At 43.6% G+C, this 20,698-nt stretch overlaps 1 protein-coding gene across 1 annotated transcript in view; it reads left to right on the forward strand.

Annotated features, from left to right (window-relative positions):
- Positions 1–20,698, forward strand: part of VWA3B (von Willebrand factor A domain containing 3B) — a gene marked incomplete at both ends in the record, with an annotated part of 217,727 nt that overhangs the window by 25,713 nt on the left and 171,316 nt on the right. The window contains 1 exon segment of the mRNA XM_079721376.1: positions 11,251–11,420. Coding sequence (XP_079577502.1) covers positions 11,251–11,420 — 170 coding nt within the window.

Here is a 20,698-nt window from a genome sequence, read left to right on the forward strand (position 1 = left end):
GTTTGGTAGTGTATATATGTCCATGCCTCTCTTTCCCTTTGTCACAGCTTACCCTTCCCCTTCCCCATATCCTCAAGTCCATTCTCAAGTAGGTCTGTGTCTTTATTCCCGTTTTACCCCTAGGTTCTTCATGACATTTTTTTTTTTTTAAATCCCATATATATGTGTTAGCATACGGTATTTGTCTTTCTCTTTCTGACTTACTTCACTCTGTATGACAGACTCTAGGTCTATCCACCTCATTACAAATAGCTCAGTTTCGTTCCTTTTTATGGCTGAGTAATATTCCATTGTATATATGTGCCACATCTTCTTTATCCATTCATCCGATGATGGACACTTAGGTTGTTTCCAGCTCCGGGCTATTGTGAATAGAGCTGCAATGAACATTTTGGTACATGTCTCTTTTTGAATTATGGTTTTCTCAGGGTATATGCCTAGTAGTGGGATTGCTGGGTCATATGGTAGTTCTATTTTTAGTTTTTTAAGGAACCTCCATACTGTTCTCCATAGTGGCTGTACCAATTCACATTCCCACCAGCAGTGCAAGAGTGTTCCCTTTTCTCCACACCCTCTCCAGCATTTATTGTTTCTAGATTTCTTGATGATGGCCATTCTGACTGGTGTGAGATGATATCTCATTGTAGTTTTGATTTGCATTTCTCTAATGATTAATGATGTTGAGCATTCTTTCATGTGTTTGTTGGCAGTCTGTATATCTTCTTTGGAGAAATGCCTATTTAAGTCTTCTGCCCATTTTTGGATTGGGTTGTTTGTTTTTTTGCTATTGAGCTGCATGAGCTGTTTATAAATTTTGGAGATTAATCCTTTGTCAGTTGCTTCATTTGCAAATATTTTCTCCCATTCTGAGGGTTGTCTTTTGGTCTTGTTTATGGTTTCCTTTGCTGTGCAAAAGCTTTGAAGTTTCATTAGGTCCCATTTGTTTATCTTTGTTTTTAGTTCCATTTCTCTAGGAGGTGGGTCCAAAAGGATCTTGCTGTGATTTATGTCATAGAGTGTTCTACCTATGTTTTCCTCTAAGAGTTTGATAGTTTCTGGCCTTACATTTAGGTCTTTAATCCATTTTGAGCTTATTTTTGTGTATGGTGTTAGGGAATGATCTAATCTCATACTTTTACATGTCCCTGTCCAGTTTTCCCAGCACCACTTATTGAAGAGGCTGTCCTTTCTCCACTGTACATTCCTGCCTCCTTTATCAAAGATAAGTTGGCCATATGTGCGTGGGTTTATCTCTGGGCTTTCTATCCTGATCCACTGATCTATCTTTCTGTTTTTATGCCAGTACCACACTGTCTTAATTACTGTAGCTTTGTAGTATAGTCTGAAGTCAGGGAGCCTGATTCCTCCAGCTCCGTTTTTCGTTCTCAAGATTGCTTTGGCTATTCGGGGTCTTTTGTTTTTCCAAACAAATTTTGAAATTTTTTGTTCTACTTCTGTGAAAAATGCCAGTGGTAGTTTGATAGGAATTGCATTGAATCTGTAGATTGCTTTGGGTAGTAGAGTCATTTTCACAATATTGATTCTTCCAATCCAGGAGCATGGTATATCTCTCCATCTATTTATATCATCTTTAATTTCTTTCATCAGTGTCTTATAATTTTCTGCATACAGGTCTTTTGTCTCCTTAGGTAGGTTTATTCCTAGATATTTTATTCTTTTTGTTGCAATGGTAAATGGGAGTGTTTTCTTGATTTCATTTTCAGATTTTTCATCATTAGTGTACAGGAATGCCAGAGATTTCTGTGCATTAATTTTGTATCCTGCTACTTTACCAAATTCATTGATTAGCTCTAGTAGTTTTTCGGTAGCATCTTTAGGATTCTCTATGTATAGTATCATGTCATCTGCAAACAGTGACAGCTTTACTTCTTCTTTTCCAATTTGGATTCCTTTTATTTCCTTTTCTTCTCTGATTGCTGTGGCTAAAACTTCCAAAACTATGTTGAATAAGAGTGGTGAGAGTGGGCAGCCTTGTCTTGTTCCTGATCTTAGTGGAAATGGTTTCAGTTTTTCACCATTGAGGACAATGTTGGCTGTGGGTTTGTCATATATGGCCTTTATTATGTTGAGGAAAGTTCCCTCTATGCCTACTTTCTGCAGGGTTTTTATCATAAATGGGTGTTGAATTTTGTCGAAAGCTTTCTCTGCATCTATTGAGATGATCATATGGTTTTTCTCCTTCAACTTGTTAATATGGTGTATCACATTGATTGATTTGCGTATATTGAAGAATCCTTGCATTCCTGGAATAAACCCCACTTGATCATGGTGTATGATCCTTTTAATGTGCTGTTGGATTCTGTTTGCTAGTATTTTGTTGAGGATTTTTGCATCTATGTTCATCAGTGATATTGGCCTGTAGTTTTCTTTCTTTGTGACATCCTTGCCTGGTTTTGGTATCAAGGTGATGGTGGCCTCGTAGAATGAGTTTGGGAGTGTTCCTTCCTCTGATATTGTTTGGAAGAGTTTGAGAAGGATGGGTGTTAGCTCTTCTCTAAATGTTTGATAGAATTCGCCTGTGAAGCCATCTGGTCCTGGGCTTTTGTTTGATGGAAGATTTTTAATCACAGTTTCAATTTCAGTGCTTGTGATTGGTCTATTCATATTTTCTATTTCTTCCTGAGTCAGTCTTGGTAGGTTGTGCATTTCTAAGAATTTGTCCATTTCTTCCAGGTTGTCCATTTTATTGGCATAGAGTTGCTTATAGTAATCTCTCATGATCTTTTGTATTTCTGCAGTGTCAGTTGTTACTTCTCCTTTTTCATTTCTAATTCTACTGATTTGAGTCTTCTCCCTTCTTTTCTTGATGAGTCTGGCTAATGGTTTGTCAATTTTGTTTATCTTCTCAAAGAACCAGCTTTTAGTTTGGTTGATCTTTGCTATCGTTTCCTTCATTTCTTTTTCATTTATTTCTGATCTGATCTTTATGATTTCTTTCCTTCTGCTAACTTTGGGGGTTTTTTGTTCTTCTTTCTCTAATTGCTTTAGGTGCAGGATCAGGTTGTTTACTCGAAATGTTTCCTGTTTCTTAAGGTGGGATTGTATTGCTATAAACTTCCCCCTTAGAACTGCTTTTGCTGCGTCCCATAGGTTTTGGGTCGTCGTGTCTCCATTGTCATTTGTTTCTAGGTATTTCTTAATTTCCTCTTTGATTTCTTCAGTGATCACTTCATTATTGAGTAGTGTATTGTTTAGCCTCCATGTGTTTGTATTTTTTACAGATCTTTTCCTGTAATTGATGTCTAGTCTCATAGCATTGTGGTCGGAAAAGATACTTGATACAATTTCAATTTTCTTAAATTTACCAAGGCTTGATTTGTGACCCAAGATATGATCTATCCTGGAGAATGTTCCATGAGCACTTGAGAAAAATGTGTATTCTGTTGTTTTTGGGTGGAATGTCCTATAAATATCAATTAAGTCCATCTTGTTTAATGTATCATTTAAAGCTTGTGTTTCCTTATTTATTTTCATTTTGGATGATCTGTCCATTGGTGAAAGTGGGGTGTTAAAGTCCCCTACTATGATTGTGTTACTGTCGATTTCTCCTTTTATGGCTGTTAGTATTTGCCTTATGTATTGAGGTGCTCCTATGTTGGGTGCATAAATATTTACAATTGTTATATCTTCTTCTTGGATCGATCCCTTTATCATTATGTAGTGTCCTTCTTTGTCTCTTCTAATAGTCTTTATTTTAAAGTCTATTTTGTCTGATATAAGAATTGCTACTCCAGCTTTCTTTTGATTTCCATTTGCATGGAATATCTTTTTCCATCCCCTTACTTTCAATCTGTATGTGTCTCTAGGTCTGAAGTGGGTCTCTTGTAGACAGCATATATATGGGTCTTGTTTTTGTATCCATTCAGCCACTCTGTGTCTTTTGGTGGGAGCATTTAGTCCATTTACATTTAAGGTAATTATTGATATGTATGTTCCTATTCCCATTTCCTTAATGGTTTTGGGTTCGTTATTGTAGGTATAGTCCTTCTGTTGTGTTTCTTGCCTAGAGAAGTTCCTTTAGCATTTGTTGTAAAGCTGGTTTGGTGGTGCTGAACTCTCTCAGCTTTTGCTTGTCTGTAAACGTTTTAATTTCTCCATCAAATCTGAATGAGATCCTTGCTGGGTAGAGTAATCTTGGTTGCAGGTTTCTCTCCTTCATCACTTTAATTATGTCCTGCCACTCCCTTCTGGCTTGTAGAGTTTCTGCTGAGAGATCAGCTGTTAACCTGATGGGGATTCCCTTGTGTGTTATTTGTTGTTTTTCCCTTGCTGCTTTTAATATGATTTCTTTGTGTTTAATTTTTGACAGTTTGATTAATATGTGTCTTGGCGTATTTCTTCTTGGATTTATTCTGTATGGGACTCTCTGTGCCTCCTGGACTTGATTAACTATTTCCTTTCCCATATTAGGGAAGTTTTCAACTATAATCTCTTCAAATATTTTCTCAGTCCCTTTCTTTTTCTCTTCTTCTTCTGGAACCCCTATAATTCGAATGTTGGTGCGTTTAATGTTGTCCCAGAGGTCTCTGAGACTGTCCTCTGTTCTTTTCATTCTTTTTTCTTTATTTTTCTCTGCATCAGTTATTTCCTCTATTTTATCTTCCACCTCACTTATCCGTTCTTCTGCCTCAGTTATTCTGCTATTGATCCCATCTAGAGTATTTTTCATTTCATTTATTGTGTTTTTAATCGATGCTTGATTCATCTTTAGTTCTTCTAGGTCCTTGTTAACTGTTTCTTGCATATTGTCTATTCTATTTCCAAGATTTTGGATCTGGGAAATAGAATCTTGGATCAGCTTTACTATCATTATTCTGAATTCTTTTTCAGGTAGACTGCCTATTACCTCTTCATTTGTTAGGTCTGGTAGGTTTTTATCTTGCTCCTTCACCTGCTGTGTGTTTTTCTGCTTTCTCATTTTGCTTATGTTACTGTGTTTGGGGTCTCCTTTTTGCAGGCTGCAGATTCGTAGTTCCCGTTGTTTTTGGTGTCTGTCCCCCGTGGCTAAGGTTGTTTCAGTAGGTTGTGTAGGCTTCCTGGTGGGGGGGACTAATGCCTGTGTTCTGGTGGTTGAAGCTCGATCTTGTCTTTCTGGTGGACAGGTCCCCGTCTGGTGGTGTGTTTTGGGGTGCCTGTGGCCTTATTATGTTTTTAGGTATCCTCTCTGCTAATGGGTGGGGTTGTGTTCCTGCCTTGCTAGTTGCTTGGCATAGCGTGACCAGCACTGTAGCTTGCTGGTCGTTGAGTGAAGCTGGGTGCTGGTGTTGAGATGGAGATCCCTGGGAGATTTTCGCTGCTTGATATTATGTGGAGCTGGGAGGTCTCTTGTGGACCCGTGTCCTGAAGTTGGCTCTCCCACTTCAGAGGCACAGCACTAACTCCTGGCTGCAGCACCAAGAGCCTTTCATCCACCCGGCTCAGAATAACAGTGAGAAAAAGTAGAAAGAAATAATTAGTAGAAGAAAGAAAGAGAGATTGAAAGAAAGGAAGAAGGGAAGTAAGGAAGGAAGGAAGAAAGAAAGAAAGAAAGGAGGGAGGGAGGAAGGATGGAAAGAAAGGAAAGAAAGGAGGGAGGGAGGGAGGAATGAAAGCAAAAGGAAGAGTGAATGGAAGAAGAGAGGGAGGGAGGGAGGAAGGAAAGAAAGAAAGACAGGAGGGAGGGAGGGAGGGAGGAAGGAAAGAAAAAGAAAGTGGAAAGAAGAAGGGTGGGAGGGAGGGAGGGATGGAGGAAAGAAAAAGAAAGAAGGAAAGGAGGAGCGGAGGGAGGGAGGGAGGAAGGGAAGGGAGGAAAAAAAGAAAGAGCAGGTAAAGTAAAATAGAATAAAGTATGAAATATAGTAGCGTTATTAAAATTAAAAAGTAATTATTGAAAAAAAACACGGACCGAAAGAACCCTGGGACATATGGTGGAAGCAAAGCTATACAGAGAGAATCTTACACAGAAGATTACACATACACATTCACAAAAAGAGAGCAGGGGGAAAAATCAAAAATCTTGCTCTCCAAGTCCACCTCCTCGATTTGGGATAATTCGTTGTAAAAAGAGGAAAAGGGCGAAAAGTCTGAAATCTTGCTAAGTCCACCTCCTTAATTTGAGATAATTCGTTGTAAAAAGAGGGAAAAAAAGGGGGGGAAGTCTTAAATCTTGTCCTCAAGGTCCACTTCCTCAATTTGGGATGATTCGCTGTCCATTCATGCACTCCACAGACGCAGGGCACATCAAATGGACCGTGGAGCTTTAATCCGCTGCCTCGGAGGCTGCACAGAGAGATTTCCCTGTCTCTGCTCTCACAGCTCCCGGGTCTCAGCCTTGGACCTGGCCCCGCCTCTGCGCGTAGGTCGCCGGAGGGCGTCCGTTCGCTCAGACAGGACGGGTTTAAAGGAGCCGCTGATTCGGGGGCTCTGGCTCACTCAGGCAGAGGGGAGGGAGGGGAATGCCCTCTCCTCGCGCACCAGGCAACAAAAGGGAAAAAAGTCTCTTGCCTCTCCGGTAGCTCCAGACCCTTTCCCCGGACTCCCTCCGGGCTAGCACTAACCCCTTCAGGGTCTCTTCCTGCCGCCAGCCCCAGACCTCTCCCTGCGCTCCGACTGAAAGCCGATACCCGAGCCTCAGCTCCCAGCCCCGCCCGCCCTGGCGGCCGAGCAGACAAGTCTCTCGGGCTGGTGTGTGCCTGAGGGCACCGATCCTCTGTGCCAAAATCTCTCTGCTTTGCCCTCCACACCCCTGTTGCTGTGCTCTCCTCCGCTACTCCGAAGCTTTCCCACTCCGCCACCTGCAGTCTCCGCCCTCGAAGGGGCTTGTAGTGTGTAGAAACCTTCCCTCCTTCACGGCTCCCTCCCACTGGTGCAGGTCCCGTCCATATCCTATTGTCTCTGTTTATTCTTTTTTTCTTTTGACCTACCCAGGTATGTGGGGAGTTTCTTGCCTTTTGGGGGGTCTGAGGTCTTCTGTCAGCGTTCAGTAGGTGTTCTGTTGGAGTTGTTCCACGTGTAGATGAATTTCTGATGTATCTGTGGGGAGGAAGGTGATCTCCGCGTCTTACTCTTCCGCCATCTTCCTCCGGCTCCCTGTTTACTTTTTTTAAAAAAAGTCATATTCACTGAGAGACTAAGTGGGTGAATTAGAGGCAGACCCACATGATTCCATAAGGAACCTTCACCAGCGGACAGTGAGCAGAAGGCCTGGCCACATCAGTCATGACCCTGGCATTTCATTTTCTTCCTTGCTGCGGCTCAGACAGGCATCACATCTTTTCATCTTTGCCTTAGCATTGCCTAGTAATGGCAGTGCCTAGCATGGGCTCGATAAATGTTTGTTGAACAGTGAAGGAATAGAAAGGAAATAATGTCGATATTCTCGAGATTGGGGGTTAGATGTGGATCCAAGAGATTCCCGTCCCCAAGCTATGGTACGGATTTGAGTTTTTTGTTTTTTTTTTTGCGGTACGCGGGCCTCTCACTGCTGTGGCCTCTCCCGTTGCGGAACACAGGCTCCGGACGCGCCGGCTCAGCGGCCATGGCTCACGGGCCCAGCTGCTCTGCGGCATGTGGGATCTTCCCAGACTGGGGCACGAACCCGTGTCCCCTGCATCGGCAGGCGGACTCTCAACCACTGCGCCACCAGGAAAGCCCTGGATTTGAATTTTTTTGAATTGAAAGGAGGTGGTCTGCATGGGACCAGGCGGGTGAATTTGCTGAGCCTTGTATGCCTGTGATGGGGATGTTGGGTTGGAATAGGGATCCTGAAGCCCAGGAGGCCGGAACGTTGGTGGTGGTCAGCGGTGTGAGGAGGAATCTGAGAAAGGAGCTGGATCAATAGCAAGGGGCAGCCACCACCCTGGGGGGAGGGCGTGGTCAGAAAAATCCAAATGGGCTGAACCAGGGAGGGCGGCCCCAGGCACAGGGAAGATCTGGAAGTTAGATCCAAGCTCTGGAGTCGGTCAGCACTGTTGTAATGGTCAAAGTTATATGAAGGATAAGACAGATTTTGCTGGGCCTCTCACTGCTGTTCTGGTTGACTTTCATTTTTGTTTCCTTGCAAAGTGGGAATTCTTAGACCCAGAGGCCTTGGGAGCTTCTGACACGCCGGAGCAGACGGCGGGCGGAGTGGAAACAGCTGCTCCCAGTTTGGTTCTTCTTTTCCCCAAAACCCATGGCTGGGAAGATGGCAAGACCTCCTTGGTCAGGTGGATTGCAGGTTAACCTTGGGAAGCTGCAGAGCATGTGGCCCGACAGAATGAGACATATCAAGTGAAAACATAAAGGCTCCAACCTATTTTACGTAGTATAAAGTGGCAAGAGTTTTTGAGTCATGGTTAAATAGCTGCATGGAGCCCCAATATTTTCTATGTCTGGTGTTATAAAATTCGGTACAAATCAGCAGTTAAGGCGATGCTGGTCAGTGCAGAAGCTGCTCCAGGTCCCCTTGCCCTCAAGGAGCACAGAGGTACTGGTTAAGGAGTGAGGATTCCCATGAGGGTAATTCCCTTGAGCCAGACAACCTCCTGGACCCAACTTTTGGTCAGTGGTAGTGAGATTGGGGGTAGGAGCCTTGGATGGTGTGGGGACCAAGGAGATGAAAACAGTGCCCACCCCTGGCCACCTTCTTGTCGCATGATCTCGCCTCACCATTTCTGGGATTCACCGTCATCTCTAACATGTGAGGACCAGTCTTGCCATGATGAGCTGACAGAGTGCGGTGGCTGAAAAAAGCAAGGACACGAGTTCGTGAGGTCAGGCAGGCTGGGTTCACTGGCTGCTCACCCGGGTCAAATAACCTGTCCAGGCCTCAGTTTCTTCATCTGTAAACTGGTCATGATAACAAGAATTCAAATTTATGTGAGCTTATCACCCCCAATAGCAGATGACCTCAAAACCATTTCACTTTCAAAGGCATTTTGCCAAATTTGGGGGGATAGTAGTAGGTAGCATATTTATCGTCCTCTCTGTTTTTCTAAATGTCATTATGTGAGCAGAAAGGAGAGGCAGAAAGGCAGTGTGCAGATGGCGGTGAGGTAGCTGGTCTCTGGGAAAGCGTATCCCTGGAAATCTAGAGCACAGATAACAGAGTTGACCGAAAACACAGGCAACTAAGAAGCTGAGTAAGGACCTTAGTGAATAGTGAATAACCCCATAGCCTTAATTAATGAAGGAAAGGAAATCCTGACTCACTGCTGGCTATAGCAATTTCTAGTTTGCTGAAGTCTCTAGGGAAAAAACATCTCTGTGTGAGGATTTCAGGCTCTTGGGTTATTGCCAGAGCAAAGAAGCTGTGTTTACGCAGCATTCAGTGGAGACGGAGTCAGAAGCTGCCGACAGACCAGCCAGAGTTGTTTGTCCTCACTCACTTCCCTGTCGATCTACCAAACCCTAGAATATACTCCCTGGGTCTGTTCCCCTGTCTTGAGCCATGTGTGTTCTTAGACCCTCTGAGAGGATGAAGCTGTCCTCATGCTAAACTTGGGCACCAACACAGCTGGTAAACTAGTAACTGCAGCTCACTGGAGCCTATTCAAGACGTCTTACAGAAGGTAGTGTCTAACACCGGGAAGAGAACAACATAGAATGCATTTTCTGGAAGAACAGTATTAGTTGTATAATTAGGAGTCTGGAGAACACTTTCTTCCTCCTGTCAGTGTTTTTTCTGCTTCTCAGGTGACTGACTGGGAGAAATGTACAACCTTCCTCAGTCTTTACCACCCATGAAGTACTTCTGAAAATCAGGGACTTTGTGATGAAGGGCCTGAGAGAGAGAGTCATGGGGGCAGGAAGACTGTGCCCAGCCTGGGGAGGAATGTTGCTGAAGTAGGCTGGGCTCAGCTCCCACCCCGGCGGTCTCCTAACTCCCAGCCTGGCCCCTCTGCCACCCTCTCCCCACCTGCCTTCTTGGGCACAGCCTGCCCCCTGCTGCCGCAGACCAGGTGTCCTAAGCAGCTGGGAGCTGACCCTCAGCCCACCTCTCTCTGGGCCAGGTAGCTTTAAGTCCCAGCTTTGAACTCGAGGTGAGGTAATTGACTATTTACCTTCAGCTAATTGGGGATGTGTGATTAGAAGCTCATGAATCCTAAAGGGCTGGTGACATCTGTTTATCCCTTAAAACAATACAGGGACTCCCCTGGTGGTCCAGTGGTTAAGACTCCCCCCTCCCAATGCAGGGGCCCACGTTTGATCCCTGGTCAGGGAACTAGATCCCACATGCATGCCGCAACTAAGAGTTTGCATGCCACAACTAAGACCCGGCACAGCCGAATATATAAATATTTTAAAAAACACAATATATTTGCTGGGGGCTTCTACTCCAGTTATCTGTGGAGACAATCACTTAGGGTGCTTTTAGGGGCAGGTTTAGATGATATGTGTTCCTGGCTCTACCTGTGGTTTTACTTTCTGTGATTTATATACGTACATAAGTGTATGCCATCTTGTTGAAGCTCAGTCATGAAGCCAGCTGCATAATCGCCCTTTTCACAAGTGAAGAAACTGAACCTAAACCACTTGCCAGAGGTTACAGAACTCCTCAGTGGCAGGGGAGACCCTTAGAGCAGTGTGGTTAAGGGTGAGGCCCAGTGGATGGCATCGACATCTTTAAATTAAGCAGGGCATCGTCTCCTACCTGGGTGAGGTATTCATCTCCCAGGTCCCTGGTTTAAAGGTGTAGGGGTGTGTGTGTGTGTGTGTGTGTGTGTGTGTCCTGACTCCTGGCCTCGCGTGGCTCCTGACTGGCCATGTGAAATCAGGACAGACTCACCTCCCCAGGCGAGTGTGTGTCCCGGAGGTGAGACCAGCTGGGAGTATGCCCTCCTTCCCACACACAGCCTCAGACTGAGGATGCCTGAGCCGGCACTGCAGAATTCTGGCACTGCCATAGGGAATTGCTAATAAACTTCCTGCCCCCAGTGGCCGGGCGGACACATCCTTCATTCGTGGACTTGAGAATAGCTGCTCCTGACCTGCATAATTTATTCGTGGGCTCAGAGGAAGCTCTTCTCCAAATCCACCAACCATATCCTTCCCATGCAAAGCCTGACACTTCTTAGCACCGGGCCTTGAATATCTTACTTCCTGAATTTGGCCCCAGCACATCGTCATGAAACATTGAGCAGTGCTGCTCTTCTTTCGGCCCACTTATTTTTTTAAAGAGGCAGGTTTATAGAGAGTATATTGCCGATGAGTCTGGTTCATGGCTAGGGTGCATCAGGGAAATAAACTGTTGGTGTCACTGTTCTGCAGGTTGAATCCATTTATTACTTTGTGGTGGGGGATGTTCCAGAGGAATCCAAGGAGCTTCTCCTTCAGAGGGCTTTGGAGGTCCCATATCCTGTCTGCACGGTGTCCTTCAATGCCAGAAGAGAGGGCACGACAGCTTTCTTAAAGGATCTGAGTGCCAAGACCCGAAGCAGGTAGGCAGAAAACGTGCTCTGGGAAGACTGCGAGCGAGCTGCGTGCTTGCCTGTAGACAGTGGGTCTTGATTCCTAGCGGTCTTCCTGACCAGTCGGTTGCTGTGTTCTCCTCTTTCCAGTAGTCTTTAGTCTCCATTCACCTTTGCTCCTCTACCTGGCATTAATCCAGCCTTTTTTTCTGATGCTTTGACATTTTGGGGTCTTGCTGACCCTGGCAGACCGCGCCTCCCAGGTTAGCTGATTCCTAAAGACAGTAAAAGACTCACCTGGGACGGAATGCACCTTTTATATGCAAACTAACCAATCCAGCCCACACTCTCAATCCAGGCTCTCATACCCTAAGCACTGTCCCCTGCCCCAGTCACCCCAGGGCCAGGTACCAGACAGCTCAGGACAGCACCCGCTGAAATCATTCAAACTAGCCAATCCTAAGCCTGCTTACTCTGCCTCACCCATTTCTTTCTGCAGGATCCACAAGAAAGACTTGCCCATGTTTTCCCCTTGTTCTCTCTGCTTCCTGACCAAACCTGGGGCTTCCCTGTGTGGCCCTGTGTGGTGTGGCATGCCCCCATCTCTTTGGAACAATATTAGTCGGTTCTGGCTGCCACAAGAAAACACCACAGACTGGGTGGCTTAAATGACATATTTATTTCTCACAATTCTGAAGGCTGGGAAGTGCAAGATCAAGATGCTAGCAGATTCTGTTTCTGGTGAGAACTCTCTCTCTTGTAGGCAGCTGCCCTCTTGCTGTGTCCTTCCATCCTTCCATGGAGGACAGAGAGAGACAGAGAGACAGAGACAGAGACAGAGAGAGGGAGACAGACAGAGAGAGAGAGAGAGAGGGCATGTAAACTCTTTGGTGTCTCTTCTTAAAAGGATACCAATCCTATTGGATCAGGGCCCCACCCCTATGACCTCATTTAACCTTAATTACCGTCTTATAAGTCCTATCTCCAAATACAATCCCATTGAAGATTAAGGCTTCAACACAGATATTTGGGGAGGTGAGGGGCGGGGGCACAATTCAGTCCATAGCAGAAACTGTGAGTGGCAGACTATCTTTTTTTAACATCTTTATTGGAGTATAATTGCTTTACAATTGTGTGTTAGTTTCTGCTTTATAACAAAGTGAATCAGCTATACATATACATATATCCCCGTATCTCCTCCCTCGTGCGTCTCCCTCCCACCCTCCCTATCCCACCCCTCCAGGTGGTCACAAAGCACCAAGCTGATCTCCCTGTGCTATGTGGCTGCTTCCCACTAGCTATCTGTTTTACATTTGGTAGTGTATACATGTCCATGCCACTCTCTCACTTCGTCCCAGCTTACCCTTCCCCCTCCCCGTATCCTCAAGTCCATTCTCTACTTATGCGTCCTTATTCCTGTCCTGTCCCTAGGTTCCTAAGAACCTTTTTTTTTTAAGATTCCATATATATGTATTAGCATATGGTTTTTGTTTTCCTCTTTCTGACTTACTTCACTCTGTATGACAAACTCTAGGTCCATCCAACTCACTACAAATAACTCAATTAAGTTTATTTTTTATGGCTGAGTAATATTCCATAGTATATATGCACCACATCTTCTTTATCGATTCATCTGTTGATGGACACTTAGGTTGCTTCCATGTCCTGGCTCTTGTAAATAGAGCTGCAATGAACATTGAGGTACATGACTCTTTTTGAATTATGGTTTTCTCAGGGTATATGCCCAGTAGTGGGATTGCTGGGTCATATGGTAGTTCTATTTTTAGCTTCTTAAGGAACCTCCATACTATTCTCCATAGTGGCTGTATCAATTTACATTCCCACCAACAGTGCAAGAGGGTTCCCTTTTCTCCACACCCTCTCCAGCATTTATTGTTTGTAGATTTTTTGATGATGGCCATTCTGACTGGTGTGAGGTGATACCTGACTGTAGTTTTCATTTGCATTTCTCTAATGATTACTGATGTCGAGCATTGTTTCATGTGTTTGTTGGTGATCTGTATATCTTGTTTGGAGGAATGTCTATTTAGGTCTTCTGCCCATTTTTGGATTGGGTTGTTTGTTTGTTTTTGCGGTACGCGGGCCTCTCACTGTTGTGGCCTCTCTCGTTGCGGAGCACAGGCTCCGGACGCGCAGGCTCAGTGGCCATGGCTCACGGGCCCAGCCTCTCCGCGGCATGTGGGATCTTCCCGGATCGGGTCACGAACCCGTGTTCCCTGCATCGGCAGGCGGACTCTCAACCACTGCGCCACCAGGGAAGCCCTTGTTTTTTTGATATTGAGCTGCATGAGCTGCTTGTAAATTTAGGAGGTTAATCCTTTGTCAGTTGCTTCATTTGCAAATATTTTCTCCTATTCTGAGGGTTGTCTTTTTGTCTTGTTTAAGGTTTCCTTTGCTGTGCAAAAGCTTTGAAGTTACATTAGGTCCCATTTTTTAATTTTTGTTTTTATTTCCATTTCTCTAGGAGGTGGGTCAAAAAGGATCTTGCTGTGATTTATGTCCTAGAGTGTTCTGACTAGGTTTTCCTCTAAGAGTTTTATAGTGTGTGGCCTTACATTTAGGTCTTTAATCCATTTTGAGTTTATTTTTGTGTATGGTGTTAGGGGGTGTTCTGATTTCATTCTTTTACATGTAGCTGTCCTATTTTCCCAGCAAACTTATTGAAGAGGCTGTCTTTTCTCCATTGTATAGTCTTGCCTCCTTTATCAAAAATAAGGTGACCATAGGTGTGTGGGTTTATCTCTGGGCTTTGTATCCTGTTCCATTGATCTATATTTCTGTTTTTGTGCCGGTACCATACTGTCTTGATTACTGTAGCTTTGTAGTATAGTCCGAAGTCAGGGCGCCTGATTCCGCCAGCTCTGCTTTTCTTTCTCAAGATTGCTTTGCTATTCAGGGTCTTTTGTGTTTCCATACAAATTTGGAAATTTTTTGTTCTAGTTCTGTGAAAAATGCCATTGGTAGTTGGATAGGGATTGCATTGAATCTGGAGATTGCTTTGGATAGTATAGTAATTTTCACAATGTTGATTCTTCCAATCCAGGAACATGGTGTATCTCTCTATCTGTTTGTATTATCTTTGATTTCTTTCGTCAGTGTCTTATGGTTTTCTGCATACAGGTCTTTTGTCTCGTTAGGTCGGTTTATTCCTAGATATTTTATTCTTTTTGTTGCCATGGTAAATGGGAGTGCTTCCTTGATTTCACTTTCAGATTTTTCATCATTAGTATATAGGAATGCCAGAGATTTCTGTACATTAATTTTGTATCCTGCTACTTTACCGAATTCATTAATTAGCTCTAGTAATTTTCTGGTAGCATCTTTAGGATTCTCTATGTATAGTATCATGTCATCTGCAAACAGTGACAGCTTTACTTCTTCTTTTCCGATTTGGATTCCCTTTATTTCTTTTTCTTCTCTGATTGCTGTGGCTAAAAATTCCAAAACTGTTGAATAATAGTGGTGAGAGTGGGCAACCTTGTGTTGTTCCTGATCTTAGTGGAAATGGTTTCAGTTTTTCACCATGAGAACGATATTGGCTGTGAGTTTGTCATATATGGCCTTTATTATTTTGAGGTAAGTTCCCTCTATGCCTACTTTCTGGAGGGCTTTTATCATAAATGGGTGTTGAATTTTGTCAGAAGCTTTTTCTGCATCTATTGAGATGTTGATATGGTTTTTCTCTTTCAGTTTGTTAATATGGTTTATCACATTGATTGATTTGCATATATTGAAGAATCCTTGCATTCTTGTGATAAACCCCACTTGATCATGGTGTATGATCCTTTTAATGTGCTGTTGGATTCTGTTTGCTAGTATTTTGTTGAGGATTTTTGCATCTATTTTCATCAGTGATGCTGCCTGTGGTTTTCTTTCTTTGGGACATCTTTGTCTGGTTTTGGTATCATGCTGATGGTGGCCTTGTAGAATGAGTTTGGGAGTGTTCCTCCCTCTGCTATGTTTTGGAAGAGTTTGAGAAGGAGAGGTGTTAGCTCTTCTCTAAATGTTTGATAGAATTCACCTGTGAAGCCATCTGGTCCTGGTTTTTTTTTTTGTTGAATGATTTTTAATCATAGTCTCAATTTCAGTGCTTGTGATTGGTCTGTTTTTATTTTCTGTTTCTTCCTGGTTCAGCCTCGGAAGGTTGTGCTTTTCTAAGAATTTGTCCAGTTCTTCCAGGTTGTCCATTTTATTGGCATATAGTTGCTTGTAGTAATCTCTTATGATCCTTTGTATTTCTGCAGTGTCAGTTGTTACTTTCCTTTTTCATTTCTAATTCTACTGATTTGTATCTTCTCCTTTTTTTTCTTGATGAGTCTGGCTAATGGTTTATCAATTTTGTTTATCTTCTCAAAGAACCAGCTTTTAGTTTTATTGACCTTTGCTATTGTTTCCTTCATTTCTTTTTCATTTATTTCTGATCTGATATTTATGATTTCTTTCCTTCTGCTAACTTTGGGGTTTTTTTGTTCTTCTTTCTCTGGTTGCTTTAGGTGTAAGGTTAGGTTGTTTATTTGAGATGTTTCTTGTTTCTTGAGGTAGGATTATATTGCTATAAACTTCCCTCTCAGAGCTGCTTTTGCTCCATCCCATAGGTTTTGGGTCATCGTGTTTTCATTGTCATTTTTCTCTAGGTATTTTTTGATTTCCTCTTTGATTTCTTCAGTGATGTCTTGGTTATTAAGTAGTGTATTGTTTAGCCTCCATGTGTTTCTATTTTTTACAGGTTTTTCCCTGTAATTGATATCTAGTCTCATAGCATTGTGGTCATAAAAGATACTTGATACGATTTCAATTTTGTTAAATTTACCAAGGCTTGATTTGTGACCCAAGATATGATCTATCCTGGAGAATGTTCCATGAGCACTTGAGAAGATAGTGTATTCTGTTGTCTTTGGATGGAATGTCCTATGAATATCAAGTAAGTCCATCGTGTTTAATGTGTCATTTAAAGCTTGTGTTTCCTTATTTATTTTCATTTTGGATGATCTGTCCATTGGTGAAAGTGGGGTGTTAAAGTCTCCTACTATGAATGTGTTACTGTTGATTTCCCCTTTTATGGCTGTTAGCATTTGCCTTATGTATTGAGGTGCTTCTATGTTGGGTGCATAAATATTTACAATTGCTGTATCTTCTTCTTCAATTGATCCCTGATCATTATTTAGTGTCCTTCTTTGTCTCTTGCAATAGTCTTTATTTTAAGGTCTATTTTGTGTGATATGAGAATTGCTACTCCAGCTTTCTTTTGATTTCCATTTGCATGGAATATCTTTTTCCATCCCCTCACTTTCAGTCTGTATGTGTCCCTAGGTCTGAATTGGGTCTCTTGTAGACAGCATATGTACGGGTCTTGTTTTTGTATCCATTCAGCCAGTCTGTGTGTTTTGGTTGGAGCATTTAATACATTTACATTTAAGGTAATTATTGATATGTATGTTCCTATTACCATTTTCTTAACTGTTTTGGGTTTGTTATTCTGGGTCTTTTCCTTCTCTTGTGTTTCCTGCCTAGAGAAGTTTCTTTAGCATTTGTTGTAAAGCTGCTTTGGTGGTGCTGAATTCTCTTAGTTTTTGCTTATCTGTAAAGGTTTTAATTTCTCCGTCGAATCTGAGTGAGATCCTTGCTGGGTAGAGTAACCTTGTTTGTAGGTTCTTCCCTTTCATCACCTAAAATACGTCCTGCCACTCCCTTCTGGCTTGCAGAGTTTCTGCTTAACGATTAGCTTTTAACCTTATGGGGATTCCCTTGTATGTTATTTGTTGTTTTTCCCTTGCTGCTTTTAATATTTTTTCTTTGTATTTAATTTTTGATAGTTTGATTAATATGTCTTGGCATGTTTCTCCTTGGATTTATCCTGTATGTGACTCTGCACTTCCTGGACTTGATTGACTATTTCCTTTCCCATATTAAGGAAGTTTTCAAGTATAATCTCTTCAAATATTTTCTCAGTCCCTTTCTTTTTCTCTTCTTCTTCTGGGACTCCTATAATTCAAATGTTGGTGTGTTTGATGTTGTCCCAGTGGTCTCTGAGACTGTCCTCAAGTCTTTTCATTATTTTTCTTTATTCTGCTCTGTGGTAGTTATTTCCACTGTTTTATTTTCCAGGTCACTTATCCGTTCTTCTGCCTCAGTTATTCTGCTATTGATTCCTTCTAGAGAATTTTGTATTTCATTTATTGTGTTGTTCATCATTGTTTGTTAGCTCTTTCATTCTTCTAGGTCCTTGTTAAACATTTCTTCTATTTTCTCCTTTCTGTTTCCAAGATTTTGGATCATCTTTACTATTATTACTCTGTATTCTTTTTCAGGTAGACTTCCTGTTTCCTCTTCATTTGTTTGCTCTGGTGGGTTTTTACCTTACTCCTTCATCTGGTGTGTGTTTCTCTGTCTTATCATTTTACTTAACTTACTGTGTTTGTGGTCTCCTTTTCACAGGCTGCAGGTTTGTAGTTCCCGTTGTTTTCGGTTTCTGCCCCCAGTGGCTAAGGTTGGTTCAGTGGGTTGTGTAGGCTTCTTGGTGGAGGGTACTGGTGCCTGAGTTCTGGTGGATGAGGCTGGATCTTGTCTTACTAGTGGGCAGGACCGGGTCCAGTGGTGTGTTTTCCGGTGTCTGTGACCTTATTACGATTTTAAGCAGCTTCTCTGCTAATTGGTGGGGTTGTATTCCTGTCTTGCTAGTTGTTTGGCATAGGGTGTCCAGCACTGTAGCTTGTTGGTCATTGAGTGGAGCTGGGTCTTAGCGTTGATATGGAGATCTCTGGGACAGCTTTTGCCGTTTGATATTCCATGGAGCCGGGATGTCTCTGGTGGACCAATGTCCTGAACTCGGCTCTCCTACCTCAGAGGCACAGGCCTGACACCTGGCTGGAGCACCAAGACCCTGTCAACCACATGGCTCAGAAGAAAAGGGAGAAAAATAGAAAGAAAGAAAGAAAAATAAATAAAATAAAATAAAGTTATTAAAATAAAATATTTTTAAAAATTATTAAAAATAAAAAATTAAAATGTAATTAAAAAAGAGAAAGAAAGGAAGAAAACAACCAAACCAAAAAACAAATCCACCAATGATAACAGGTGCTAAAAACTATACTAAAAAAAAAGGACAGACAAAGCCCTAGGGCAAATCGTAAAAGCAAAGCTATACAGACAAAATCACACAAAGAAGCATACACATACAGACTCACAAAAAGAGAAAAAGGAAAAAAAATACATATATATATATATATATATATTTTTTTTTTTTTAAAAGGAGGAAGAGAGCAACCAAATAATAAACAAATCTACCAGTGATAATAAACTCTAAATACTAAACTAAGATAAACATAAAACCAGGAACAAATTAGATGCAGAAAGCAAACCCCAAGTCTACAGTTGCCCCCAAAGTCCACCGCCTCAATTTTGGGATGATTTGCTGTCTATTCAGGTATTCCACAGATACGGCGTACATCAAGTTGATTGTGGAGATTTAATCTGCTGCTCCTGAGGCTTCTGGGAGAGATTTGCCTTTCTCTTCTTTGTTCGCACAGCTCCTGGGGTTCAGCTTTGGATTTGGCCCCGCCTCTGCGTGTAGGTCGCCTGAGGGCGTCTGTTCTTCGCTCAGAGAGGACGGGGTTAAAGGAGCCGCTGATCTGGGGGCTCTGGCTCACTCAGGCTGGGGGGAGAGAGGGTTATGGAGTGCGGGGCGAGCCTGGTGACGTTGCACCAGCCTGAGGCGTGCCGTGCGCTCTCCCGGGGAAGTTGTCCCTGGATCACGGGACCCTAGCAGTGGCGGGCTGAACAGGCTCCCCGGAAGGGAGGTGTGGATAGTGACCTGTGCTCGCACACAGGCTTCTTAGTGGCGGCAGCAGCAGCCTTAGCATCTCATGCCCGTCTCTGGGGTCCACGCTGTTAGCCGCGGCTCGCGCCCGTCTCTGGAGCTCATTTAGGCGGTGCTCTGAATCACCTCTCCTCGCGCACCCTGTAACAATGGTCTCTTGCCTCTTAGGCAGATCCAGACTTTTCCTCGGACTCCCTCCTGTCTAGCTGTGGTGCACTAACCCCTTCAGGCTGTGTTCACGCCGCCCACCTCAGTCCTCTCCCTGCGCTCCGACCGAAGCCTGAGCCTCAGCTCCCAGCTCCCGCCCGCCCCGGCGGGTGAGCAGACAAGCCTCTCCGAGGGGCTGGTGAGTGCTGGTTGGCACTGATCCTCTGTGCGGCAATCTCTCTGCTTTGCCCTCTGCACCCCAGTTGCTGCGCTCTCCTCTGTGGCTCAGAAGCTTCCCCCCTGCGACCCCCTGTCTCTGCCAGTGAAGGGCCTTCCTAGTGTGTGGAAACCTTTCCTCCTTCACAGCTCCCTCCCACTGGTGCAGGTCCCGTCCCCATTCTTTTGTCTCTGTTTTTCCTCTTTTCTTTTGCCCTACCCAGGTACGTGGGGAATTTCTTGCCTTTTGGGAGGTCTGAGGTCTTCTGCCAGTGTTCAGTAGGTGTTTTGTAGGAGTTGTTCCACGTGTAGATGTATTTCTGTTGTATCTGTGGGGAGGAAGGTGATCTCCGCGTCTTACTCCTCCGCCATCTTGAAGGTCTCCTTGTAAACTCTCTTTTCAGTGGTAGCCGTCTCCTGATCTGTTGGCCTCACTATACCTGAATAATGATAATAATATCTACATTTCAAAACAACCCCGTCTGTGCATGTGAGAGAGTTTGTGTCTCTTGTAGAGAGAAACCAGCTACTTATGTGGTTACAAGGAGAATGACTGAGTTCTTTCCTAAGTCAGCCTGTCTAAAATGGGTAAAATGCCCACTCTTGAGCATTTGTTCTCAAATTTAGTTGCTCATCATATTGGCCTGGGAGACGTGGGCTTCACCTTGCAGGCTGATTTTGCACAGTAAAGGGGAGTCTGGGAATATGCAGTTAGGCTTTCATTTTGCAAAGCCTTTCACTACCTAGGAATCTTGATTAAAATGCAGGTATCTTGACCACAGTCTCAGAGATTCTGATTTTTAGGGTCTAGGGAGGAACAGGGATATGCATTTTTTTTTTTTTTTTTTCAGTACACGGGCCTCTCACTGCTGTGGCCTCTCCCATCGCGGAGCACAGGCTCCGGATGCTTAGGCTCAGCGGCTATGGCTCACGGGCCCAGCCGCTCCGTGGCATGTGGGATCCTCCCGGACCAGGGCACGAACCCGCATCCCCTGCATCGGCAGGCGGACTCTCAACCACTGCGCCACCAGGGAAGCCCGGATATGCATTTTTAACAGGATCCCTGGTGATTCTGAAGACCAGTGCTCTGGCTTCTCATAAGCTCTTT

The sequence above is a fragment of the Hyperoodon ampullatus genome (genome assembly GCF_949752795.1).
Source record: "Hyperoodon ampullatus genome assembly, chromosome: 15".
NCBI classification, from domain to species: Eukaryota; Metazoa; Chordata; class Mammalia; order Artiodactyla; family Ziphiidae; genus Hyperoodon; species Hyperoodon ampullatus.